The 27324-nt window shown below is 43.9% G+C and overlaps 1 protein-coding gene across 1 annotated transcript in view; it reads left to right on the top strand.

The window, feature by feature from the left end:
• The window catches only part of SORL1 (sortilin related receptor 1), a 178198-nt gene that overhangs the window by 99940 nt on the left and 50934 nt on the right, over positions 1 to 27324 (top strand). Inside the window, exons 17-25 of the mRNA XM_038005081.2 lie at positions 1588 to 1760; positions 2878 to 3009; positions 4970 to 5061; positions 6244 to 6490; positions 7177 to 7315; positions 14400 to 14573; positions 16500 to 16613; positions 20576 to 20698; positions 23590 to 23709. Coding sequence (XP_037861009.2) covers positions 1588 to 1760; positions 2878 to 3009; positions 4970 to 5061; positions 6244 to 6490; positions 7177 to 7315; positions 14400 to 14573; positions 16500 to 16613; positions 20576 to 20698; positions 23590 to 23709 — 1314 coding nt within the window. The remainder of the gene's footprint in view (positions 1 to 1587; positions 1761 to 2877; positions 3010 to 4969; positions 5062 to 6243; positions 6491 to 7176; positions 7316 to 14399; positions 14574 to 16499; positions 16614 to 20575; positions 20699 to 23589; positions 23710 to 27324) is intronic.

Below are 27324 nucleotides of genomic sequence, written 5' to 3' on the forward strand. Positions count from 1 at the left end.
CTAGGGTAAGCATTGCCCACTGGAACGCCACGTGCTGCTCTGAACATGATCCTAAAACAAGTATTTCTGGATTCAGGTTCTACTTTATGGGTATTGGTTTCTTAAAGGAAAAAAAAATAACTCAAAGTGACAGAATGAGGTTTATAGATGCTGGAGAGAGATGTGGGGCAAAAGGCTCGCTGCTGCAAAGGTAGCTTTCATGTCCCTGTACCTTAGCTGGCCCCCTCCCTGGGAATGACAGTGGGAAGGTTTTCTTGACAACCAAAACGGGAGGTAGGTTACCATGTGATGGTAGCATAGATACTTCTAAAGTGACCTAGAACCAAAGGAAAAGAAGGAAAACTTACCTTATTAAAAATTATAGATAGATTTATTTTTTGATGCATTATCTGTATTGCAGCTTTTTTAAAGAAGGTGATAGGTACATGTTAAGTCACTGAGTGTATGGAATCAGGAAGTGGGCAGGTATGGCTAACCCAGGCATGCAGCAAAAGAATTCAGATTTGCGTCTTGGTTCCATATGCCACACACTGTCAAGAGGCACACTTTAGACACAGATGCTGTTGTGCTGCTTGTGTCCACTCCTGGGGAAGAATCTGAATGTTTCCCAGGCTGTTCCCTAAGTGGAAAAGAGAGTGTACTGAGTTTTCCTATTTCCAGTTGTCTGACGTTAGGTAAGTATCTTCAGCACTCAGGACCTTCATTTCTACATCTTAAAAATCATCCACACCCGTGTCTGTATCATAAGAGAGAGCACAGTGTAGTAGTTAAAGCATAGACTATAGATCCAGAGTGCCTGGGTTCTGATCTCGGTTCTGCCACTTGCTAGTTGTGTGACCTTGGGTGAGTTACTTAACCTCTCTGGTCTCAGTTTTCTCATTGTAAAATTTGGCTAACAGTACTTCTACCATCGGGCAGTTGTTGTGAGTCTTAAACAATGCCCAATACTTAGTAAGCACATTGTACACAATATGTACACAATTTGTATTTGTTGAGTAGAAACAGATTTTTTGTGATGAATATGTTGTGCACCATTTTCTAAATAGCCAAGAACAAATGCATTATTATTATTTTGAAGATCTAGGAGGTTGATGTAATTGCCATATGGTGTTGTAAACAATATGAATAAGTGAGCACATTGATTAGAGAGCTTAGTTACAAGGCTTCAGTGACTAATGATCTCTCGTCAACAAGATGATGGCGCTGTGGTGATAGCAGTCACGTGAGGAGGGGAACAGGGCGATTGGTGTAATTAGGTTGGCAAATGTGACAAGACTTGTAGGCTTAGCCCAGAAGTATGGTTGTTGGAGCATGCATATTGGGAGATTCAGATTAAAGAAAAACATAACAAGTAAAAACACTTGCAGATGAAGAAACAGATTCACTGAAGTTTAAGTCACTTGCCTGAGGTGGAAATGTGATTCCATTATGCACCTCCTGAGTCTTGATTTCTGTGCTCCTCACTGGGTCCACACCGCATGCCAATGGATTTGAGGTTTGTGTGTGAGAAACAAATAGGTCAGATGTGCTAGGGCCTCTTCAGCATCCCCTGGGTCCAACCTCCCACGTGTCTTGTGTGTCTGGCAGAGGAGAACGAGTTCATCCTGTATGCTGTGCGGAAATCCATCTATCGCTATGACCTGGCCTCGGGAGCCACAGAGCAGCTGCCTCTCAGCGGGCTACGGGCAGCAGTGGCCCTGGACTTTGACTATGAGCACAACTGTTTGTATTGGTCTGACCTGGCCTTGGACATCATCCAGGTGAGTCAGCGCTTGGCCTCACTGTGGGGGCTGTGCATTGTGAGTGTCTCGTCCTGATAAGCTTCATGCAGAATGGCCTATGGAAATGGACAGTTAGAGGTTTGTAAGTGTCGCTCATCTCAGGGCCGACAGGTAAAACTTTCCAGTCTTCTGTGTTAGTATTTTTCTTTCTCTGTCTTCATCTGTTCATGTAGGAAGGATAAAGAAGGCCCTAAATCCACAGACCTGCTTGAAAGTGAGGTCTTGCTTTGCCTGCTGGGAAGGTGTTGGGACTAATAATATAGGATGATTAGTTGCCCCCTATTGTGCCAACTGCCTCTTGAGCATCTTTCTTCCCAAGCCATGATACAGTAATGCTCGACTTACCCATAGCTCACATAATTATCCACTTCAGCTGTTCTGAACACAGATAAGAACCAGGAAGCAAGTGTTAAAGAGCCCTGGACAGGCAAGGGAACCAGGAAGCAAGCATTAAAGAGCCCTGGACAGGCAAGGGAGATGGCCATACACTCAAACCCATGCATTTAAAGGAAAGCTATTTGATCTTTATTCATTGTCTGCTTAATCTTTTTAGAAAAGTAATTCCAACAAATTTGTATCTAGATTCCCAACCCAACAGAAATTTTACAGTGCCTGGGTGTTTGAGGGGGTTGGGGTGGGGGATGGCGGTGATGCTGAATGGAGCTGTCCAACAATAGCACTTGATGGCTAAGAGCCTCACAGGGAAGAAAGAGTATAAAAGCAGACACAAGAACTTAAATATAACAGCAGTCTGGTTTCACTTCTTTTAAAAGCAAACAGACTCATACATCTCAATAATCTCCGACTTTATTGTTGCGATACAGCATAATTTAGTAACCAGTGTTCGTAATGATAATGCAGAGTAATGTATATGATTAAATTCTCTTTGTCCTGCTTAAAAAACAAAAATGTAGTACATTTTAGAAATGCTTTCATGAAAACCCGGCTTCATGGGTCTGGAAAGTTTACTAACATAAAACATCTCATCCCTTGCCAGTCCTGCCACTTGAATAAAGGGTTACCCTTCATAGGACTGACTTGGCAGGCAGTCATTTCGAACAGTTCCTAGCATTTATTATGACTTTTCTCTCTTCAGCGCCTCTGTTTGAATGGAAGCACAGGGCAAGAGGTGATCATCAATTCTGGCCTGGAGACAGTAGAAGCTTTGGCTTTTGAACCCCTCAGCCAGCTGCTTTACTGGGTAGATGCGGGCTTCAAAAAGATTGAGGTATGTGTATTTTCGTGCTGTTCTTAATTAAGGGAGTAGGCGGGGCACCTGGGCTTTGAGCCAGATTTGACACAGAGGCAGGGGCCAGTGTGTCCGATTACTCTGGAAATTTCCTGCGAGTTTCCAGAGAAAGGACCAGCTGAGCCTCCGGAGAGGAGAGAAAAGGGGGGTAAGTACCTGGGAGTTGATCTTTTGGCTAGCAGAAGCTTAGCTAATAACAATAAATGGTAATATTCTTTTTATTTTATTTATATATGTACTTATTTATTTTATTTATATATTATTTTTGTTTTATTTTACTACTTTTATTAAACATGATGGCAAAAACTATAATTACTTTTGCATCAACCTAATATAGTATTATTTTAATGCTGTAACAATAATAGTCTAGTATTATTTTAGTCAATTAGAGTGATAGCAACAGTATCATCATCGTCGTCGTTATTAATCCCCATTTCTCTGCAATGTAGCTATCTAGTAACCTGTCCTGCCTTATATACCCAAGGCAAAGATAATGAGTGACCTCTAAACTGCCAAATCATTGTCTTGAGGAATGTAGTATGCTCAGCTCACTGCATCAGCACCTCTTTATACTGACTCTGCATGGAGAGATGGCATGTGGGTTAAGTGGGAAGTGCAGTAGAAGCAGGGAGATGCAGAGAACTAAGAGGAGTTGTAAGACGAAAGACACAGACTTGAGAGATAGACCCGGGTGTAGGCTTGACTCCACTAGCTAAGCAACATGGGGCAAGGTGATGCTTTCTAAACTTCAGTTGCTTCACGTGTTAGATGGAGAGATTCATTTATTCACACAACCATTTGACAGGGGTTCTCTGCATGATACATGTGGTTTAGGTTCTGATGATACAGCAGTGGGCCTGACTCACACGTTCCTGTTCCCATAGAGCTTAGATTTTAGTGGAGGAAGCAAAATAATAAATCAGTTCCGTTGGTGATACATGCTGCAAAGACTCTGAAACAGTGCAGTGTGATTGCACTTTTGGAGAGTGGGGCAATATTAGAATAGGCAGACAGAGCAGGTAACTTGAGGTTGGTGTCTGAGCTGAGCCGAGGATGATCTTGTGTCCACCTCATGGGGATGCTGATAGAAGTGAACTGGCATCTACGGAATGCTGCCTTGGTGGTTGTGTTATTGCTCTTTCTCTCCTTTCTTTAGTTGCATGTGGTCAGCACTTGACTAGGGGCCAGAAGAATGCAGGTGGTTACCTACCTTCTCACAGGCTGTGGGGCGACCACTGCATGACTCAAATACTGTTGATGCAAAATGGTGTCAAATGAGCCAAGGTGCAGAGCTACTGATGCTTATAGGTCCAAGTGGGTCAGAGAGTTAGGAAAGGAGGCAGGCCTGGCAGTGAGGTTTGAAGGAGAGTTATGCCTTGATTAGAGTAAGCAGTGGGGCAGGTGGGTCCAGGATGGGATGTGGCAAGAGCAGACAGGAGTGAGTCTGCATCAGGCTTAGAGAAGCATGAGATGATCAGCCCGGCTGATGGAGAGGAGCAAGAATATGAGTCCCACCTGTGGACTCTTCATTGCAAGGCTGCGACATTGAGAATCTGTTTTATGGGCAGTGTGGAGCCATCGATTGCCTTGGAACATGGACTGACATGGGATGGTGAAATAAGTCAATGCTTATTTGCTTATTATTTGAGTAATTTACTTATTGATATTGCTTTGTCCAGATCATCATGCCCTGGAAACTGGTGCATACATGGTTCTAGCTCCTCTTTCAGACCACTTGAAAAATGTCCCATGAGTCAGAGGAAGGAACAGTGCATTGTGACTAGAAGTTGGGGCAGGTTTCCCAGATGGGTCGGGTCAGGGAAACAGGCAGGCATGGAGGGGGCGTGTCTGTAGGCAGAAGCTGAGTAGCCACCTTTGGCAATGGGGGTCTTTAAGGAGCTCAGATTCGTCTCAGCCTCTTTCCCCTTGTTTTTGTCAGGTAGCTAATCCAGATGGCGACTTCCGACTCACAATCGTCAATTCCTCTGTGCTCGATCATCCCAGGGCTCTGGTCCTCGTGCCCCAAGAGGGGTAAGTGTTGCCCCAAAAGGAAATCAGTCTTGCATCCAATGCTGCAATAATAGATTCTCATGGAAACACAGACAGTGGGACAAAAACCTATTTCTCATGATGGTGGTTGAAATGATCTATTAACTGAAAAGTTAATAGAGACCACAGATTAGTCACCACGGTCAGGTAACTCCATTCACTTTTTGTTAGCCAGTGTCAGAATCTCTTTAGGCATCCAGATGTCTTGCATCTGTAGGTTGTTTCCCTAGAAAAGTTGATGTTAAAAGAGAGCCTCTGTAGACCTAGATAGGCCTGCTTGGATATTGTGAGAACTTTCTCTTGAGTTTTATGCATGGTACAAACATTTAATTCATTCCATCTTTCCCCTGCCTTCCTAGCATGTGTAGGTTTTCTTACTTACAATCAGTGTGCACTTGGGGAAGGCAAAGGTGCTTTTTATTAACTCATTAACTGAAGGAAACATAACTAAGAGGGAAATCCCTGATTTGACATTCTGGCTTTTCCTCTCTCGTAGCATTTATGATAGAGAATTGGCACAATTTTTTCAAAGAAAATTCTAAGAGTAATGTATGTACTTGGTTGACAGTATTTAGAGAGAACAGAAGTTGATAAAAATTTTGCTTCCTTCCTTTTCATTCTTAACCCTTCACCCTCACACTTCCTAGTGGTAATCATTGTTAATAATATCTTGTGTAACTTTCATGATTGCTTTTACTTATGTACAAGTAATGTCTGAAACACACACACACACACACACACATATACATGCCAAATAGAATTGTAGTAGAGTTTCTATTCTGTGCTTTTTAAAACAAACTTAATATGTATTGAAGATAGTTTTGTGTAAGCACGTATAGATTTTTTAGGTTTCAGAGTATTCTATTATAGTACCATAATGTGTCACTTCCTCTGCTGATTAACATTTGGTTTAATATACAAACATATACATTTCTTTGTATATTATCTTTGCATAATTTGATTTTATCTGTAAATTCTAGTAAAGGGATTTGCAGGTCAAGGAATTTAAGTGGTTTCAGGTATTATCATTATATATTGTTATAATAATGCTGAAATAACCAGCTGGATCATTCGAAAGGGGTTTCTGACCTTTTTTGGAGTAGTATTTGAGCTCCCATTTCTCTAGTCCTGGTGAGATATGTATTCTGTCCCCATTTCCGCCAGGGTGATGTTCTGGACAGACTGGGGAGACCTGAAGCCTGGGATTTATCGGAGCAATATGGATGGTTCTGCTGTCTATCGCCTGGTATCAGAGGATGTGAAGTGGCCCAACGGCATCTCTGTGGACGACCAGTGGATTTACTGGACGGATGCCTACCTGAACTGCATAGAGCGGATCACGTTCAGTGGCCAGCAGCGCTCTGTCATCCTGGACAACCTCCCGCACCCCTATGCCATTGCTGTCTTTAAGGTGAGTCCGTTTGTTGCTGCCGTTGGACAGTCAGCTCGGGCGGGTGAGGACATATGAGGTCAGGAGCCTGCCGTCCCTGGGCTTTGCAGAGAAGCTGGTTAACTTCTTAAAGATTGCCTTTTTTCCAAATTTGAGATAACTTATTTTCAGTCCTATGGAGGGATGCCAGGCAAAGGCGCCAGGGGACCGGGCTCTCCTGCTGTTCACATTTCAAAAGGTTAAAAGTGAAGGCTCTTCCCATGAACATTCCCAGTTTGTCCCTCAGCGTCAGTAGCCTCATTTCGGGGTGGTGTCTTCATTTCTTGTGCGCTTTGCTCACTTTATTCCCTGATGACTTCCGGCGAGCTCTGCACCACCTACAGTGCCTTGCAGTTCTTTTCCAACTCTGGAGAGCGACATGGCTCTCCCCAACTCTGGGAAGCAGATTTCAAACTGAGGGGGTTGGGTTCATGTGGTAAACTTGAATGCTTATCAGATAGTTTCTTTTGGGCAGTTTCTTCTGTGGCGTTATATGGTGAGGTTTGGATAAAATCGCTGACCTTTGCATTTAAGTAGAAGCTTGATCAGGCCAGTCATTCAGCTGATAAATGTTAGTTGTGTCCTGCCTCGGGGAGCTCTTACCCTTAGAGAGGGATCGGAATAAAGAACTAAAGAGCTGGGCTAATGGGCGACAGTTTTCTTTGTAGAATGAAATCTACTGGGATGACTGGTCACAGCTCAGCATATTCCGAGCTTCCAAATACAGTGGGTCTCAGATGGAGATTCTGGCGCACCAGCTCACAGGGCTCATGGACATGAAGATTTTCTACAAGGGGAAGAACACCGGTAAGGCAGAGTCTCTTCTGTTGTCTCTGTAGAGTTGATCTCAGGAAAGGGGCTGCCTGTGGCCAATCTGCTCAGAGCAGGAGCTGGCAGCCTGCGTCTTTGTTGTCACGACAACATGCACATTATTTAATTTCTTCCTAATGACATCTTAATTTCTTTTCTAACGATACACACACAGCTGGAAGACAGCATGTTTTTGCCTGCCTAGAGTGTTGGTGCTTGGTGGGTAATTATACCCTCCTCCTGCCCTTGGCCCCTGACTGATTGGTGGCGTGGCTTCTGTTGCAGCTGGGAGAGTCCCAACATGTGCTTAATCCCTGTTTGGCACACTTGCAGGAAGAGACTCTGGGCTGGGTGCTCAGATCGTTGCTGCTTCCCGCCAGGGCCTCTTGCTTGTTCTCTGGTTGCCCAGATGACCTATTGCTCATTGCCCATACCTACCTCTGCTGGAATGGCGCTGTGTAGTTAGGTGTTGTTTTAATTAATTTTTCCCACCATGAAACTCTAAACCCCACGAAGAAAGAGATTGTCTGTTTTATTCCCCGATAGTTTTACCAGTGTCTAGCACTTTGTAGGTGCTCAATTCATATTTGTTGAAAGAATAAGGGATGAAAAGGGAGGGGAAGAATTGCAGTGAGTGCAGACAGTAGCTGTTTTAGAGATCTATCGGGTGAGGCTTCAAGAACTGCTATGAGGCTTTGACCTGCTAGTCCTGGAGTCTGAGACCATTCAGTGGAAAGCCTTTATCATTTCATGACTGCTCTTTAATTTTGCTTATCTCCCAGCCTTACTATTGATTCTAGAGGAGAAAGATCAGAGGATTACCAAGAAGAATAGTCCCTTTAAGAATTTCTCTCTTTATCTCAGCAGGATTAAATGGCATCCTGGGTTTGCTGATTCTCCTTTATTGACAAACTGCTAAGTTTTCTGTTCTTAGCTGGAATGTTGATATTGTTTTATGGTTCTTGGCTGACCCTATACAAAGAGAAAATTGACAGGGGAAATAATACAGTTATAGATACCATTGTTATCCTCTTGGGATTGTGAAGATAGCATGAGAACACCCTGAGAAAACTATAAAGTGTCTTACAAATGTAAGACGATATTATTTGTTATGTCTTCACCACTGACCTGTGAGGTAGGGAAGGCTGGTGTTATGATCCATGGTTTATAGATTAGGGAATTAAATCTCAGATATCAATTAGCTTTCCCAAAGTATCCTCACTAGTTTAGGAGCTGGCCTTTTGTTGCAATTCTGCCACTAAATGGAAAAGTCACATTCTTTCTTAGAGGAGGCACCTATTTTGAAATAAGGAGAGTTGAAGGTATCTTGCTTCTCAGCTCCAGTGACTGAAATCTTCAGGCCTTTGTTTGATGGAGGACATGCACCCCTACTGATCTGACTTGCTAGCTAGCAGAGTGGGTTTCTAGCATTTCTCCAAGTGGATTTTTAGCATTTCTCCACGTTACCCCTTAGTCCAGTGGGTCTTCATTTTCACGAGTGCTTGTAAGCATGTGTTTGATGTGCACACAGGAGCTTCTGAAACACTGTGTGCAGATGAAGCCAGTGGTTACCCGGTCACAACTTACTTCCCAGTCTTGACTGTCCACTTCATCCCAATAACTTGAGCACAGCTGACACAGGCAGTCACACCGTGACTGGGGAGCAGTGGAGGAGGAGGGAGTTTGTGGTCTCAGCATGTGCAAACATGGTGTCTTGGTACCAGACAGACAGGCCTACAATCCTCACCTTAGGTGTAATTTCCCTTTCATGCCTCAAAGAGTCATCTTCATTTAAGCTAGCCAGAGTCATTCTGGGGCCCAGAGTGAGGTATGACTCATTGGTTTAAAAGGGAGGTATGACAGGCTGGTTTAAAAGGGAGATATGTATTAGCAAGGCATACTGGCGTGCATCTGTAGTCTCAGCTACTCGGGAGGTGGAGGTGTGAGGGTCACCTGACCTCGGGAGGTTGAAGTTGCAGTTTAGCCGAGATCGTGCTGCTGCACTCCATCCTGGGTGACAGAGTGAGACCCTGTCTCAAAAAAAAAAAAAAAAAAAAAAAGTTTTGGGGGAGATCTATGTTGGTGAGTAGAACACAGACCTGGACCTGTGCAGAGGCGGCTGTGACTGTCCCTTTGGCCATGACCAGTTTTCACCTCTCTGTTCCTTTCTCTGTTTGACTTTGGGGTTCTCTCTTATTCCCCTTTGGTTGCGAGCAGGATACTTCCAGAAGATCTCCTGCCTCCTAACGCAGGGCTGGAGAAAGATGTTTTTGTCTTTCTCTGCAGCCCAGTGTGGGTCAAATCAAAACTTCTGCAGTGGTGTCTGGCTGTCAGCACTGTCTATGAGCACTCCACACCCCTTGGCCTTGAACTTAGTACTCTAACCTGCTTGCTTTTCTGGACACTAAGAGGATACTTGCTTTTTTGGACACTGTATTACAGATCCATGGTGTGTGTTGGGACCTCCTGTCCATCTTTATGATTTTTGTTGTCTCCTCCTAATACATTCAAGACTTTCTACAGTAGTCTCCTGCTTATTTGCCATTTTGCTTTCTGTGATTTCAGCTACCTGCAGTCAACCACTGTCCAAAAATATATATAGAAAATTCCAGAAATAAACAATGCATAAGATTTAATTTGCTTGCTGTTCTGAATAGTATGATGAAATCTTGCCCTGTCCCCTCCCTGTTCCACCTGGGATGTGAATCCTCCCTTTGTCTAGTGTCTCATGCTGTTGATGCTGCCGGCTCATTAGTCCCTTTAGGAGCTGGCCGGGTTATCAGGGTGTCAAGGTATTGCAGTGCTTGTGTGCAAGGAACCCTTATTTTACTTCATGATGACCCTATATCTCAAGAGTAGTGATTCTAGTAACGTGGATATGCCAAAGAGAGGTCGTAAAGTGCTTCCTTTAGGGAAAGGGTGAAAGTTCTAGACTTAATAAGGGAGGAAAAAAATCTTACACTGAGTTTGCTAAGATCTGCTGTAAGAACGAACCTTCTATCTCTGAAATTGTAAAGAAGGAAAAGTAAATTCATGCACAGTATTTATAGGGTTTGGTCCTATCTGCAGTTTCAGGTGTCACCTGGGGGTCTTGGAATTGGGGGTTTTGGAATAAGTGGGGACTACTATATTAACCAAGTGTTAAATAATAATAATTGATAGTAACTACATTTATTGAGGGGTTGCTGTGTTGTAAGTACCACAGTAATGTGCTTTGTGGGCTTGTATAACCTCACTTCGTCTTTCCAAAGATTTCCATATGTACTATTAATATTTCCACTTTATAGATGACAATATGAAAGTCTGGTTTAGTAACTTGTGTAGGTCACACTTTTAGTAAGTGGTAAGAATTTGCACTGTGGCTCGGTTGACGTCAAAGCTTGAACTTGGATAAAAGCACCAGGCTTTGCTCCCTCTGTCATGTGTTGCTGGAATAGCAGTGCCCTGGTAGTGTGACAGCAGTTCAGAAGTACTGTTCTGGATTTTGACTGATGATGGTTCACTATAAAAATGTTGTTCAATTGCAACATTTATCAATTTGAAATATTTGGTTATAAACGAATAACAAAAAATGCATTTTTCCTTTATAGCTAGCTGGTTTTTATTTTTTATTTTTATGTATTTAGTTTTTTTGGAGACAGAGTCTCACTCTGTTGCCCCGACTGGAGTGCAGTGGCGTGATCTCGGCTCACTGCAACCTCTGCCTCCTGGGTTCAAGCAATTCTTGTGCCTCAGTTTCCTAAGTAGCTGGCACTAAAGGCACATGCCACCCTGCCTGGCTAATTTTTTGTATTTTAGGAGAGATTGGGTTTCACCATATTGCCCAGGCTGGTCTCGAACTCCTGAGCTCTGGCAGTCTGCCCACCCCGGCCTCCCAAAGTGCTAGGATTTACAGGTGTGAGCCACTGTGCCTGACCACTAGCTGGTTTTTAAATAGTTTACTGGAATTTATTCTTTGTAAAGTGTGTTTTTTCTTTAAAGAGGTTACTTTACAAGATTGTTGATGTATTCAGTTGCTCCTGCAATGGCTCTTGGAGCTTTGGAATTCTTTTGAAGTTTTGGAATTCTCCTTTAGAGCCTGCAGTAAGTACGTGCTTTTAAATATCGATAATGAGGGTACGTATTTATTATTTGAGGTAGATTTGATTTTGATAATTGTGAAGTATATAGATACTTGAGATGATGACGTTTTTGGCTCCTAAAGTATTCCTGGAGGAATTTTCCAAAGAGGAAATGTGAAAATGTTCTGAACATGCCCAGTGAAGACATCACGGGGCTACGTGTTTGATCTTCTAAGGGAATGTCTTTGAAGATGATTGCTCTCACTTGTCTGCTCTTCACATTGAGATCACGGTTTTCATGTTGCTTGGTCTACTCAAGACAGTTGGCATCCTGTATAAAGGGTCTGTGGCTGTGGTGGAATTGCCATCATAGGAGTTCCATCTTCTTCCAGGTTCTCTCTGATGCACCTCTCCCGTTTTCCATTCTCTGGCTTCCTACCAGCCTAGACATTCCTGCCCTGCCTGCCTCTCATGATCAGTGACTTGGTTGGCTTGGTTTGGAATTTGTCGCTGGTTACTGCCTCAGAGTACAGTTTCATACATCTCTGCCTAGATCAGCCTCCTGAAGTATGATACCCCATTTTGAGTTCTCTGCTCTTAGCTCTTGCTTGTTTGGATAGGAATATTTGCTCTGCATATGAAAATGTTAGTTACGTTATTTTACAGACACGATCCCTGTGGAAAAAATCATCCTGTAGTAGAGTAGATTTTTTATTTGTTTGTTTTGTTTATTTTTGAGACAGGCTGTGGCTCTGTTGCCCAGGCTGGAGTGCAGTGGTGCTATCTCAGCTAACTGCAGCCTCTGCCTCCTGGGCTTAAGCGATCCTCCCACTTCAGCCTCTGGAGTGGCTGGGATCACAGATGTGTACCCAGCTAATTGTGTTTATTTTTTTTGTAGAGACGGTCTTCACTATGTTGCTCAGGGTGGTCTCGAACTCCTGGGCTCCAGTGATCCTCCCACCTCGGCCTCCCAAAGGGCTGGGATTACAGGTGTGAGCCACTGCACCCAGCCAGTAATAGAGTATTTTAAGATAACATCATATTCTGTTATTGTTCAGGATCTTGGAACATTTTGAGTGATATATTGTCCTTTGAATACAAAACACATGTTCCCACATCCTTGTTTGAGTTGTTTCTCATGAGTGGTGGCTCTTTGTCAATTCTGCATTCTCTCTGGTAGCCAGTGGCCTGTACCTTTGAACTAGAGGAGCGGTCTGTGCCCACTAATAGATCAGAGTGAAGGGATGTCTGGGGCTTCTGCTGTAGTCACCTAGTTAGTCTGCTATGCTGCTCTGGTAATTAAGCTGTTATGATTGATTATTTACTGAACCTTTTGGAATGTTTCATCATAGGGACTTCCCTTCCTCTGGACGTGTATGTTTTCTCTCTTTGGTAATGCCTCTTACTCTTTTCCTTGGCATCATAATAACATTGTTGCCATAGCATTGTGATTTTTATTTTTATTCATAATGTAAACTAACCAATGAGGTGCCCACACACCCAAAGCTACTGAGTATATTATCCATATTGACACTGATTGCCATTAATGAACTTCGTCTAACCTGTAGGCCAGGATACACATGACTTAGATGAACGCTTGGCTGGATGGCAACAGATGATTTGGATATGGTGCTGATGTGTGGGAGGGTGTCTCTGTCCATGACATAGCACAAATGAAGGATTAGCAATTGAGTTTTATCTAAGTGTTTGTGTTCATTTTCCCCATTTTCATGATTAATAATTGAGTCAAAAGAAAAAACATGATTTCACAGTTTCTGTGACCCCATAGTTGTATCATGTTTCAGATTGTTATAAAATGGTTTATATATCCTCTTACCCGCCATCCCTGCAACGACGTAGGGGATGGGATGGCACTTTTGCCACCTTTGTTCATCCGCAAAGGCTCCTTCTCAAGAGTGCAATGATGGATTTTACCAACTCTCTCTGGTGCTACCTTTGGTAAGCTGAACCAGAGAAAAGATTGGCAGGAGTGGGCTCGATCGTCATGCACTAGTCCTTACATAAACTCATTGCACAGCAGTGACTGGTGAGTGCTGTGGTTGGCTCCTCATTTAGCTCTTGAGCTGCACTCTGGCACAAAGGAACTGAGAAGGGGAGGCCTGGATTTTTGTCCTGGGCTCACCATTAATCAGGTATATGTTTTAACTATGGCCTTTGGGGCCCTAAGGAGCAGAAACCCACCCAGGCTAGCTCAAGTGAATGGTTTTATGGAATGACTAAAGGAGCCCAAAGATGGAAGTCTAGGAGAGCCTCATGGGGACTGGAGCTGTTCATTCTCTTTCCCTCTCGTTAGGCCTCTTCTCTCCATAAGTCTCTTTCTTTTTTAAAAAACAATTTATTCAGAATTTTCAAGGCAGTGTTCAACTATATTATAGCCACCAGTGTTGTGATCGAGAAATCCAAAGACATTCTGATTCTTTTTTAAATTTAAAAAAAAAATTTAAGAGATAGGATCTTGCTATATTGCCCAGGCTGGATTCGAGCTCCCAGGCTTGAGCGATCCTCCTGCCTCAGCCTCCTGAGTAGCTGGGGCTACAGGTGCATATGCTGCCATGCCTGGCACCTCCGTAAGTCTCTTTTAGTCTCCTGACTGTCTGCAGACTGAGCTTATCTGCATACCCAGAGTTATGACTTCCACACAGTTTTGGCTTGCCATGTGCTACTTCAACACCCACATTCTATGACCCTTTCCCTGGCTCCAGTTCCTTGGTTGCTTTCTTGTCTTTCAGTAACCCAATTCCAAATTCCCAGGAGGAACACTGCTGCCTGGCTTGGCTCTGGGGCAGTCTGATCTGGCTGAAGACAGGATGCAAGTCACTGGTTATACTGAGCAGAAGTTTTCGGCACAGTAAGCTCCCCAGAGCTTGCCCCTTGACCCTTTAGAGCTTCCCGCTGTCCTTTCCGTCAGACGAGGAAGTTACAGTGGGTCTCCTTTATGTATTCGGTACCTCCCTCGTGGTGTGTATTAACCTGCCTGCTGCTGTTTGTCTGCCCTCCAGGAAGCAATGCGTGTGTGCCCAGGCCATGCAGCCTGCTGTGCCTGCCCAAGGCCAACAACAGTAGAAGCTGCAGGTGTCCAGAGGGTGTGTCCAGCAGTGTGCTTCCGTCAGGGGACCTGATGTGTGACTGCCCCCAGGGCTATCAGCTCAAGAACAATACCTGTGTCAAAGAAGGTACTTCCCTTTTTCTTTTTTGCCTGTCATCCTCCTTCCTTTGTTTCCTGCTCCCCCGCCAGGGGTGGGAGGGATAGCTCTCTGTTTCCTGACCTTTTCCGGTTATTGGAAAAAGTCCAAGGTAAAAATCAAACCTACCAGATATTTACAAGAATACTGGTTTGGGTTCTAAGGCCTGGTAAGGGTCAAAGAGGCCCTTCAGGCCTCATTCAGAACAGGCCTACGCTGTGCCTTTCTAAGGAGTAGCTGTGGTTTTTGGTTTCATGTCAGGTGGCACAGGCTTTCTTCAGGGTCTCCCTTTTTATTCTTTTGCTTCTTCCTTTCCTCACCCGTCCCTCACATCCAGGTTTCTTACCTTCTCCTGTTTTGCATAAGTTGGACCAGCCTGACTGGAAAAATAACCAGGGTGACTCCTTCCGTGTTGACTTACTCTTACCTAACGGTTGTCCATCCTCTCACCATAGCCTAGCCCAGCGTGTCCTGAACTTTCAGACCAATGTTTGCAAAGCGCTTTGAGTCTAGACTTTCATGCCGTGACCAAGTGGCGATAGCAAGCCTTATGCCCACTCCCCCTCTGAATTGGAATATAGAGATTCAAAATTTCTTTCCTCCGAAATTTAAAAATTTTTCCTTCCTGTGTAATTTTTATCCTCACCACTTCTCTACCCTCCAGCTTCATGTTTCTGTGAGTGAGGTGAAGCCCTGCAAGGGCACCTTGCCATGAAGTACATGGATTGATGGCCAGAATTTATGCTTTTCCTTGTCTGTGATTCTATTTGCCTTTTTTTTTTTTTTTAAACATTTTAAAGAGGCAGGAAAGAGACAGGGTCTTGCTGTATTGCCCAGGCTGGCACATTCATGGCTCACTGCAGCCTCAACTCAAACTCCTGGGCTTAAGGGATCCTCCTGTCTCAGCTTCCCATGAAGCTAGGACTACCGGCACGAGTCCGGCTAATTTCTTTTACAGGGATGAGTTCTCACTTTGTTGTCCAGTCCGCTCTTGAACGTCTAGGCTCAAGGGATCCTCCCTCCTCTGCCTCTCAAGGAGCTGGGATCACAGGCGTGAGCCACCGTGCCTACTCTATTTGCTTTGTAATCCTAACCCTGCTTCTCATAGCAGCCCAAGTCCAAGGCAGTGAAACACACAATACAAGCCTTTTAGTCAATCTTCCTTAAGAAATATAAACAGAAAAATGATGAGCCTTTCTTTCTTAGAAACAAGAGACTTTCTTTCAGGCTGTGGATACAATCTTAAAACTGTTTGGAAAGAAATAAAATCAACACTAAATTCCAAGAGAAGGGGAAGAAAGCTACTCCATATTTCCCATTAGAATGCCTTTGATTATCCATATAAGAGACCAGTCATCACATGTCCTCGATGCAGTTTGCCAAACAATACATTTTTTTCTGTAAGGAATTTTAATTGCTTGCTTTAAAGTAGTCATGTAGAAAAAAGTAGAAAAAAGTCTCCGAGTATTGAGAAAATCTTTGTAACTCATTTGCTTGATAGATAGAATATATATGGATATATATAACCATATATATATAAACATGCCTATAGATATATTGAATCTGTATGTTTTAATACTGTGTAGACACAGTCCATTAAGGAGTTCTGTGTGTAATTAGTATTTTGTAATGTTGATGTACTCTATTCACTACCCAATAGACTCAATTGGTGTCGTGGTTATCCTTCCTAAGCATTTCTTCCAGCAAGCCTTCTCTCCTTTGATTTTAACTAAAAGAGGAAAGCAAGAGGCTAGTATGGGACATTTCCTTCCCTGTATACATGTGTGCTTGGCGTTCTTCCTCCCCCTTTACCACCATGTTACTAAAGGAAGGGAAACGCCAGAGAGAAAGTCCTGTGGTCCAGCAGTGAGAATAATATTGGTTTCATTTCCTCCCCTGCCGCACTCTGATGGGTAGAGAACACCTGTCTCCGCAACCAGTATCGCTGCAGCAACGGGAACTGTATCAACAGCATCTGGTGGTGTGACTTCGACAACGACTGTGGAGACATGAGCGATGAGAGAAACTGCCGTGAGTGTTCTGTGTTGGACGTTAAGCATTTGCCATTACTCAGAAGCCTGGTTGGCTCTTCCCAGGCTGAGGGCCTAAGGTCTAGGGTGAGGGCCACCCATGATTGGTGATGCCCGTCTGAGTGGATGGGGCTTGGATGACAGAAAAAACATATTTCCACATACAGGTAGATATTAGATATATAGGATTAGTATTATATACATAATATGTTTTTAACCACCCCAGAAGTACCACTCATTACAAGAGATTTATAAATAAACATCATATGGCTGAAACTGAACTGATTTGGCAGTCTGGGCTCTGGTCTTGGCTGTGGCTCTGTAATAAAACTGGTGACTTGCGTGAGTAAACACGTGATATTCTTTGATTTGGAAATTCAATATTCAGCCTTTTTAGGGATGGGAAATGAGTATTTACTCCAGTTAGTCGATGCTGGCTACCTATCAGGCTCAAGAGAGATTGTTTTCATTGGTTAGTAATGCATAGCTTGGCCTACAGTGTGGGGCCATTGGTGTACCTGCCATGTAAATGTCATCTTTGAGCTGTATAACTTTTAAGGTCTGACTTCTAAAGTATAAAACTGTGGTTAGCAGAAGTTAAAGAAAACCAAACAACCACAAATAACAGATAGTTTATGAACCACAAATGTTCACTATCTTTTCTTCACTTAATTTCTAATAGCTTCGACATTATCTTATAAGGAGATGATTTTCCCTTTCGTTAGTCATGCACTCACTCAACGAGCAGTTGCTATACACCCTGTGTTCCAGGCTGTGTACTGGGCCTGCATATATATTGCCGATCAAGGTGGAAACGGAGTTCACAGTCTGAAGTAGGAGTCAGAAAAATAGGCAGTTATAGTAGAGCGATGGGCACTGCGATGGGGAAGTGTCATGTTCATGAAGGATGGGCACCCAAAGCAAACTTGGGCAGGCCCTAGCAAAGAGCTCTGGAGAGTGTCTGGGGTGAGCCAAGCAGAGGTGAAGGGAATCAATTCACAGGCAAGAGAGCAGCATGTGGGGAAGCTGGCGTGGCCGGGAAACTGGTTTGAGTTATGGGGAATGGGCATGGGCACAGGGGCCAAGGTGAAGTTGGATGAATGGGTGGGGCCCAGGGCAGCAAGGGCTTTGTGGACTTTATGGGAGAAGCAGTTGGGAACCACTGATGTGATGTGATAAAAGTTCATCTTTGGAAGGATAAGGAGTGACTCGGCAGAATGCGTTTGATGGAGAGAGACCAGAAGCAGGAACCAAGTCAGAAGCTTCTCTTTTAAATATTTTACCTTTGGCAACCCAGGGGCTCATTTACCCATTTGTACTGTAAGAACAGATTAATGGGCAGCTCTAGATACTCATTTAGCCAGTCATCCATGGGGCCTGTGCCTGGCTCCCCTGCCACTTCACCCAGAAAGCAACTTGAGAAGTATCCAGCTCATTAAACACATCTGGGCCCTGCAATCCTACAGACTCCCCCTTTTGACTGATAGAGGGTTATTCACAAAGCCTTTCCTTAATCGTTCTCCCTTGGCTTCAGAGGATGCCTTTCCCACCGAGGGAGAAGAGCTTATTTGCAGAATGGCAGATTTGGGAAAGCACTGGCCTCTCTGTGTCTTTTCTGCAAAAAATAAGGCCTATAAAGCCTCCTCTACCTACCAGAGTTGCAGGAAGGTGTGATATTTGTAGGGGAATAGCCAAAGCTCTTTAAAAACATTAATGCTTATTAACAGCATTGAAGCAGATAACGGAAAGGAGTTTATTACATATCTGGGTGGGATAGAAGATGCTTCTTAGAATTAACAAGTTGCAAGGAAATTGCCCAGACATAATTAGGCACAGTGGAAGCAGTGAGATACAAACCAGATGACCTCATATCCAAGTGAGGGACGCAGGCGACCCAGCATTCCTCCTTGTGCCCTTGGGCTTGGTTTCTACTAAATGGACAGGCTGAATCTTGTATTGGCTCCGAGTTTTGAGAGGAATGAAGACCTGCATCTTTTGGGAGGCACCTGCTGCCCCCAGTGGCTTCCTCCCACCCAGCCCCTGAGCGCTGTTGCAGACTGCACAGTTATGCATGAAGTATGGAGCTGGCCCTGCCCTCCTCCCAGCTTGGTGTGAATGTCAACCAGGATTCACTTTCCGGAGACCCCGAGACCTGCTTTCTGTTCTGTCATCTCCCTAGTTCACCTGGCTCAGGTCTACACATGTCAGATGGAGCTGAGGTGTGGAGAGGAGGAACCAGAAGGATTTAAAACTCAGAGCCTGGGAATGGAGAGAGGGGCTTATCTGTGCCTGCACACGTGTCTCCCTCATCAAGGTGGTTGCGTGTGGAGGAGAGAGGTTCCCTGTTTCTAAGCAGGGCTGCAGAAAGGGACTGCCGTGGCGAGTACTGCCATGTGGGGAGTTAAGTGAGGCACCCTGCCAGCTGCCAGGGAGCAGTGGAGGAGGGGGACACGGGGATGCAGGAGGGTGTCAGTGGGTTTCCCTCCCTCTTACACAGATTCCTTCAGCTGGGTGGCTGTCAGGCACTCAGGGTTTTGACGTGAATCCCTGCAGTCTTGTCATTTTGCATTCATCCCCTGCCTCCCACCACGAGCTCAATTACAGAGAAGAAATGGAGCCTCAAATAAGAGCTGCCAGGATGTCTAACGGCAGCATTGCTATTTGGCATTTCGTGCACGATAACCCCTCCCCTGTGCCAGGATTCTGTTCTGCCACATTTTACCTCCTGGGTCAGCCTTTCACTGCTCCTGAGAGCAGCCTTCCCCTCGCCTTTCCTGGAAGGTGTTTCTCGGGGTGCCAGGGATTGTGCTTAAGCACAGGAAATATCTACTTAGGAGAGGAAGAAAAATCTAATTCTATATCCATTCTAATGCCAGAAGGACATGAGGAATGATGAGGAAGAGAAGTGACATTTGTTGAGAGCCCATTATATTTACATCCTATTTAATAGGCTCTGGTTCCAAACTTGTTCCCTGATTTGTCTTTAAATAAAGGTAAAGGTAGGTTAAGTAAGTTGTAGGTAGCAGATTCAATGCAAATCTAGTCTTTCTGGCTGGGCCCAGTGGCTCATGCCTGTAATCCCAGCACTTTGGGAGGCCGATGCAGGCAGATCACTTGAGGCCAGGAGTTCAAGACCAGCCTGGCCAATGTGACAAAACCCCGTCTGCACTAAAAATAAAAAAATTAACTGGGGCTGGTGGTGGGTGCCTGTAATCCCAGCTACTTGGGAGGCTGAGGCAGGAGAAATCACTTGTACCTGGGAGGTGGAGGTTGTAGTGAGCCGAGATTGCACCACTGTACTCCTGCCTGGGCAACAGAGCAAGACTCCATCTCAAAAAACAAAAAAACAAATCTAGTCTCTCTGACAGTGATCTCAAACACTTGGACATGTTATCTTACCCAATGTTACTGTTGGGAAAACTGAGCCATAGGGAGATGAAAATTAATTTCCCCAGGAAAAGGTAGAGCCAGGATTTGATGCCCAGTCTTGACCGACTGCAGACAGAGTCTATGTTCCTGCTGTGGAATTCTACCTCCATGTTGCCTTTACCATCTGTACAGTGAAGTGCTAACTTCTTGGGTGAAATTGAGCTTCTCTAAAGGTAGTTTTGTAGATAAAGGTATTTCTGCCACTTATTTAGGAAGACACTTTTCGCGTCTGAAGGGATCTTAGGAGGTAATCTAGCCTGTCACTTTCTCTCCCCAACAGATGACAGCTTCTCACTTTTCCCAGTCCTATTCCAATCTGGAAGCTGTCCACAGAAAGATATGCCCTTATCTCTCTCGGTTGTAAATTTCAGGCTCTGATGCAATTTATTTCTTCTGTAAGTCTAGGTTTAATTTCTGTTGCTACAATTAATATCTGCTTTCTTCTATTTTTTAATGGGGTTTCCAGTAGGATGTTTACATTTGTGGGAAGTTAATTGTACCTAAGGAGTATGTCATCTTTCTCTCCCATTTTAGCTACCACCATCTGTGACCTGGACACCCAGTTTCGTTGCCAGGAGTCTGGGACTTGTATCCCACTCTCCTATAAATGTGACCTGGAGGATGACTGTGGAGACAACAGCGATGAAAGTCATTGTGGTAAGGGGACGCCACATCCTGAAACCCTGCTCTGGAGAGGGGTTCATCGGGCGCCCTCACAGGGCTGTACTGGTGTGTACTGGTTTCCTGATCGCCATCTCAGGATTTATGATATTCTAGCTGAATGGCTTTCTCCATCCACGTGGTGGGGTTGAGTAATTTCTCTGTTCCATTCTTAAAGAGCTTGTTTTCTGCTTCTCATGAGGATTCAGTTCTGCTGGAGACACTTGATCCAAAGTGAATGGGAATCTAGGGTCTCTGGATCAAGCGTCTCCAGCAGAACCGAACCCTCATGATTCATGGTCAGAAAAGATGGAGCCGAGACTCAGCTCCTGTCACTTACTCTTAGATTAGCCTTTGTTTTCTAATCTGAAAAATGGAGAAATGGACCCTGCTTTGCTTTGGAGAGATGCTACAAGGACAAAAGGTGATGATAAGGAAGTAAATTTCTGAATGAATTCAGGGAGTTATTAACAGCTCTACAGGCTTGGCCCACATGTCTGAGTGTGTGTGAGATTAGCCCGCTGAAGACACAAATCTGCACCTCTGTGAACTGTTCTTTTTTTTTTAACCAATTTAATTCATTCAACTTTGTTATTATTAGAAGTCAGCAGATGGTATAGGCATTGAGTGAGCATCTGTTTTCTGAATGGACATTTTTATATTTAGAAAAACAGTGGGTTACAATTCCAAGGAATGATAGAGATTCTCTGGTCCAATCCTTTTAATTTCTACTTTCTAGAGTGACTGAGGTCTGTTGAGGTCAGGGGGCTTATTCAAGGTAACACAATTAGTTGTGTCAGAATGGGGAACTGGAATCCATGTCTCCTGTTTTCTAATCCTGCACTATTTCTGTTGCACAGTACCTCCGTGTCAGTTTCATGAGACCCATCTTAGTTAACCGTCCTCGGTCCCAGACTCATAGTTGCTGACCACCAAAGGAGACATTATGCAATCAGCATGGTGTGCCAGATTGAGGCATGAGAGGGAAGTGAGAGCGGAGGCCAGACACTGACCCAGACATGGTGATGAGTTGGCCAGGCCCTACTCGGCCCTCTCTCCCTGTCCACGGGGGCAGGTCCAGCCACGCTGTGCTTGTGCACATGGACACAGCCTGCTTGATTATGAGCAGGTGGTTTGACTCACAGTGGCTGAAATAAGGGGAGCTAGGGCAGCTTGTAAATCATCTCAACACGATTTAACCAGGAGAGCACAGCCTAGGCCACTTCCACATGGATAATACCCCTAGCCTGGCTCTTGGAAGGTTTTTAAAAAATTCCCAGTTTTCCTTCTTCAAGTGCCTGAAAACATGTCCTTGGAATGTGCAACTATTTTCCCTTCATCCCTGCCATTCCTTTCCCAGCACTCTTAGAAGGTTGAAATGTGTGGCTAGTTTTGCCCTAGTAAGAAGGAAACTCCACATGGTTCCCTCTTTCTGGTATCATCGAGCTCACGTACAGGGCACATGTTTGACTGTGGAACAGTTTCAGCCCCCCGGATCCTCTGTTCATGTCCCATTCTTACTAGTTTGTCCTGAATTCATCCCAGCGTCCCAGTTAGCCCCATCCTCTGATGCAGGTCCTCTTCGTAAGTTTCCAAACTCTTCCTCATAAATATCTGATTTACCAGCTTTGCCATCAACAAGCCTCTTGGGGAGAATGACTGAGATGGCTGCCTCGGGCCCCACGCTTGGCTGCTCCTGTTTTCTGAGGCTCTGTAAACTCCATGTGAAAGTTCTATGCCATAGTCTGTTTGGGCTGTGATAACAAAATACTTAGTGTAGGTAATTTATAAACAGTAGTATTTTGTTTCTCACAGTGCTGGAGACTGGGAGGTCCAAGATTGAGGTGCCAGCAGACTTTTTGTCTAGTGAGGGCCTGTTCCTCATAGATGGTACCTTCACTGCATCGTCAGATGGCACCTCTGCTTCTGGAAGGACTGCAGGGAAATGCTTCTCTCTGTACACAAGCGTGGCAGAAGGAGTGAACAGCTCCCTCCCACCTCTTTCATAAGGACACTAAACCCTTCATGAGGGCTCCCCCCGTGACTTAATTACCTCACAAAGGCCCCATCTCTTAGTAATATCACATTGGTGATTAAGTTTCAACATAATGAATTTGAAGTTTCAACATATGAAGTATAAACATTTGAATTTTCCTAGCCTCTAGAACCGAGAGAAATACATTGCTATTGTTTATAGGCTCAGTCTATAGCATTCTGTCTTTATGATCTCCCCAGGAGCTTTGAAGGCTGTTGCCAGGGCAGCCTCCTTCCCCTTCTTGGTCAAGCTCTACTGGTTGGTTCGTACCAGGCCCCCACCCTTCTAGAGACAGCGCATCCACCCACATCCCTGGAGCTCTGCCCACAGAAAGTCCCGAGTTACGTTTCCCCCGTTTTGGGAGCTCGGCTCTGATTTTACTCTCTCTGACTGAGCATCTCATGGTGATCAGCACATGCAGACCTCTTGGTGCTCCTTTTCTCAAACCACAGGCTGTGTCTGTAGGAGTCCCCTGTTTCTTGAAAGTTCTGCTCCCTGGCCTCCTCTATCACTGCTTCCTAACCTCTTTCCATCATAGCAAGCATAGACAATAATATATGTGGAGAGATGGGATGAATGGACAAGGATGCTGTTGTCAAGAGGCAAGCAACTCTAAGGGTCTGAGGATCTCAGAATCTCAGCCATTTGCGGCACCCTGTAACCCACTTGCGGCACACTGACTGAAAGCTGCCAAATGACCTTATGTCCCTGGTAAAAGTCTCTTCGTTCATGGTCTCTATGGATCATTGGTGATCATGGGTCCATCTCCGTCCTTTATGAGAACTTTCACACCAGAGACAAAATTCTGAACAAGCTTTTGTCCTCACCTCTCTGTTTGTGGTCTCACCTGCAGAAATGCACCAGTGCCGGAGTGACGAGTACAACTGCAGTTCTGGCATGTGCATCCGCTCCTCCTGGGTGTGTGACGGGGACAACGACTGCAGGGACTGGTCTGACGAAGCCAACTGTACCGGTCAGTACTTCCTGGACTCAGTTGACAGCACTGATCTGTTCATGCAGTGGTTAACATTATAGCTTTAAACGATAGGAAGATCTAGGCTCTGAGAATTAGCTTGGACCTTAGAAATCAACGAGTTTCATGCTTCTCAAAGAGCTGGTCTGTGATGAGATAAGGAGCCTGTGCCAGAATGTAAATCAACACCCTGCTTGCAACTGACTAAACAGTGTTCTGAGTGATATCGTTGATTTATGTTCTGGCTCAAGCTTCTTATTTATTCAGGACCAGTGTTAAACAGTTTTCAGACCAGCCCCTCGGCTGGGGTCCATACTTTGAGTAAGCACTGAACTAGTTCATGTTTTTTAAATGGAGCATCAGGGAGTTCCCCAGACAATGAAAATGTAAACTGTGTTTGTCCTCATTTTGGCTAAGATTTTATTAAAGGTAAAGATGGAAACAACATGAATACAAGGCAAGTGCTAGGTGCTGTAAGGTAGGGGTAATGTTCTAATTCTTTGGTTGGGTTCACTTACATTCATTACATTATTTTTATGATGAGTGGATGAATGGTGGCCATATACGTTATGACGGGGCAGGGCAGACTGGGGGTGATGGGCAGTAGGTAGTGCAAGGAGTTGGGAAGTTTGTGGAGAAATGAAAACAAATTCCATTTTATAATTATCACTTTGTACCCCATTATAATTTGTCAAATAAAACAAAAATTAAGGAATAAAAAACAGGTTTTATGACTCATTGAGTAAATTTGCTCTACAGCCTCCTCGAGAAGCTGTTATTCAGTTCTGTCTTGAACTCTTCTAGTGATTTTGGACTAGGGAAATAAAGATATTTCATTTAAACATTTTATGGTAAGGACAGATCTGTTTTTACACTTGGATAATTCAGACTTCATTGTGCAATTCATTGTTGAGTCAGCTTCTCAATTATCTGAAGCCAGTCATTAATCTTGTGAGTTATTGGACTTTTAAATCTCATGCCTTAACCTCCTCTGCCCCCAGAGTATCCCAGCACTTCCTACGCTGCCCGGCATCTGGCGGCTCAAAGCACGCCTATTAATTGGTAAAAGCAAATACAAAGAAGGTACATCTGTTATATCTCAAACCTAAGGATAAATAACTGTGCATTATGCCTGGCTTAGACTTGCTTCCCCAAGGAGAGAGATGACCTCTTCTTTTACTCTTTTGTATTCTCTGCAGTGCCCAGCACATAATAGAGTACGTGCTCGGAGAACCTTTGTGGATTGAAGGCAATTGCTTCCCTCCGTTGGTTTTAGTTTAGAGGTGACCTCATAATGGCCTTAAGGAAGTGAATGGATCTCTTCAAATGCCTTATACATCACACGGGATATTCTGTGATATTACCAAATCCTGTTCGCTTGTAAAGTCCACCCATATTCTTTCTGGTGCAGCCTCTGTGGCTTCACCTCTGCTTCTGAAAAGACTGCAGGAAAACGCTTCTCTCTGTATGTAAGCCTGCAGAGGGAGGAAGAACCGAGGCCCATAAGGGAGCTGCCACTGGCACAGGAAACGCATAAATGCTGTTTGGAAGCTTCGGGTTTGGATGGATAATTAGTTAATAGATTGGACATTGCAGTTTGTAAATTGCGGTATGATTGAACATCTTGTTAACACAACTGCCTTACTCAAATTTGTGTTTCAGCAGTGTGTGCCAGTCTTACAGAATGAATTGATAACTTCATTTCTGTAGGCAAGCTTGTATAAATTCCTGGGTTTTTTCCTCTGATTTTCTTCCAGCAAGGCAAACTGGAGAAAACTTAAGAGTCCTTGCTGCTCAACTGCAGCCTTGTTCCAAGGGCTGTTCTTCCAAACCTTTCAAGGATGATCCACCTTCTCTGTCATCTCAAAATAGTTGGAGGTCAGATGTGAGCTCATGGTGATGTGTGACATGACACCTCATTTTCAGACCTACTAAATTAAGCTGGTACAGTGCCAAAAGAAATAGGTCAGGGTAACTGACCTCCTGTTGGCATCAGCTTGGATGTGTTCTCTGCTGTGTGTCCTCTTTGCTTTGCTTTTCCCCACTTTTACTTTCCATGGGGCTGTTTTCTTTATTCGCCTCAACCCACTGCTATTGTTTTTAAATGTATACATCTGATTTCTGTGTTTTTTTTTTTCTTTAAGGACAATTACCTGTAGTCATTTTATGTATATTCTTAACATCTTTCCTCTCTCCTAGATATATGGGGACTTTAGAATTTGATCCAAATCTCTGCCTACAGTTCCAGTACTAAAATACCTAGTATTTTAAATGCTAAATATTTAGTATTTTAGTTTTTTATTGAAAAATCCTAAACTTCATTGTTACTTTTTTTTAATAACCACTCTTCTACATAGGCACACAGCCATTACCAGCTACCTTTGTGTCTTATTGCTAATGTCTCCCACCAATGCACATCCTTCAGGGGTTTTGCAGCAGGAGTCTGTGAGTGGCACACTCTTTTAAGGTTTTGTTAGTATAGACATATCTTTAATCCTCAATCTTGAATTCAGATGGGTCTGGGTTTCTAGGTTTTTAGTAATTTTCTGTATTTTCACTCACAGAATTCTTCCATTTCTTCCTGGCTTCTTTTGTGTTGATTTGAATTCTGCTCTTAGTCATCTGTTCAAACAATAACAGACATTCTTTTCTTTCTAATTATCTTTAGGTTATATTGCTTTTAGTTTCACCTACCTAGGTGTGGAATTATTTTTACTTATCCTGCTTGAGAGTTTGTTTGTTTTAAGATCTGAGAATTTTTCAAAAGACAACTCTGGGAAGTCACAGCTACTAACTCTTCAACTATACCTGTTGGCTACTTTCTCTGGTCTTGTCTTCAGCAGTTACTCTAAGCCATTCGTTGGACTGCCTCATTCTGTTGTTCTCTTCCCTCCTGTTTTCATATTTGCTGTTGCTTTATGACTCTATGTAGAATCTGAGTGACTTTGCTAGATTTATCTTCCAGTTCAGCAATTCTCTTTTCAGCTATCTCTAATCTGCTGTTTCACATATACATTGAGCTATTTTTTTTTGTATCTAGAATTTTTGTTTGGTTCTTTTTCAAATCTGCCCTTTATTTTTCAGTGTTCTTTTTTTATACTTTATGCTTTTTCTTCTCTGTCAATCATTCAAATTGTGATGATAGTCATTTTTTTCCTTATGCACTTACTTTTTATTTTATTTGTTTATTTTTTGAGACAGGGTTTTGTTCTGTCTCCCAGGCTGGAGGACCATGGCACCATGACAGCTCACTGTAGCCTTGACCTCCTGGGCTCAATCCATCTTCCTGCCTTAGCCTCTTGAGTAGCTGGGACTACAGGCACGTGCCATCGTGCCTGGCTAATTTTTGTATGTTTTGTAGAGATGGGGTTTTGCCATATTGCCCAGGCTGGTCTTGAACTCCTGGGTGCAAGTGATCCTCTTATCTCGTCCTCTCAAAGTGCTGGGATTACAGGCGTGAGCTACTGCACCTGGTCCCCTTCTCATACACTTTTTTTTCTTTTTCTTTTTTTTTTTTTTTTTGAGACAGGGTCTCATTCTGTCGCCCAGGATAGAGTGCAGTGGTGCGATCTTGGCTCACTGCATCCTCTGTCTCCCAGGTTCAAGCGATTCTCC

This window comes from Chlorocebus sabaeus, chromosome 1 (genome assembly GCF_047675955.1).
Source record: "Chlorocebus sabaeus isolate Y175 chromosome 1, mChlSab1.0.hap1, whole genome shotgun sequence".
NCBI classification, from domain to species: Eukaryota; Metazoa; Chordata; class Mammalia; order Primates; family Cercopithecidae; genus Chlorocebus; species Chlorocebus sabaeus.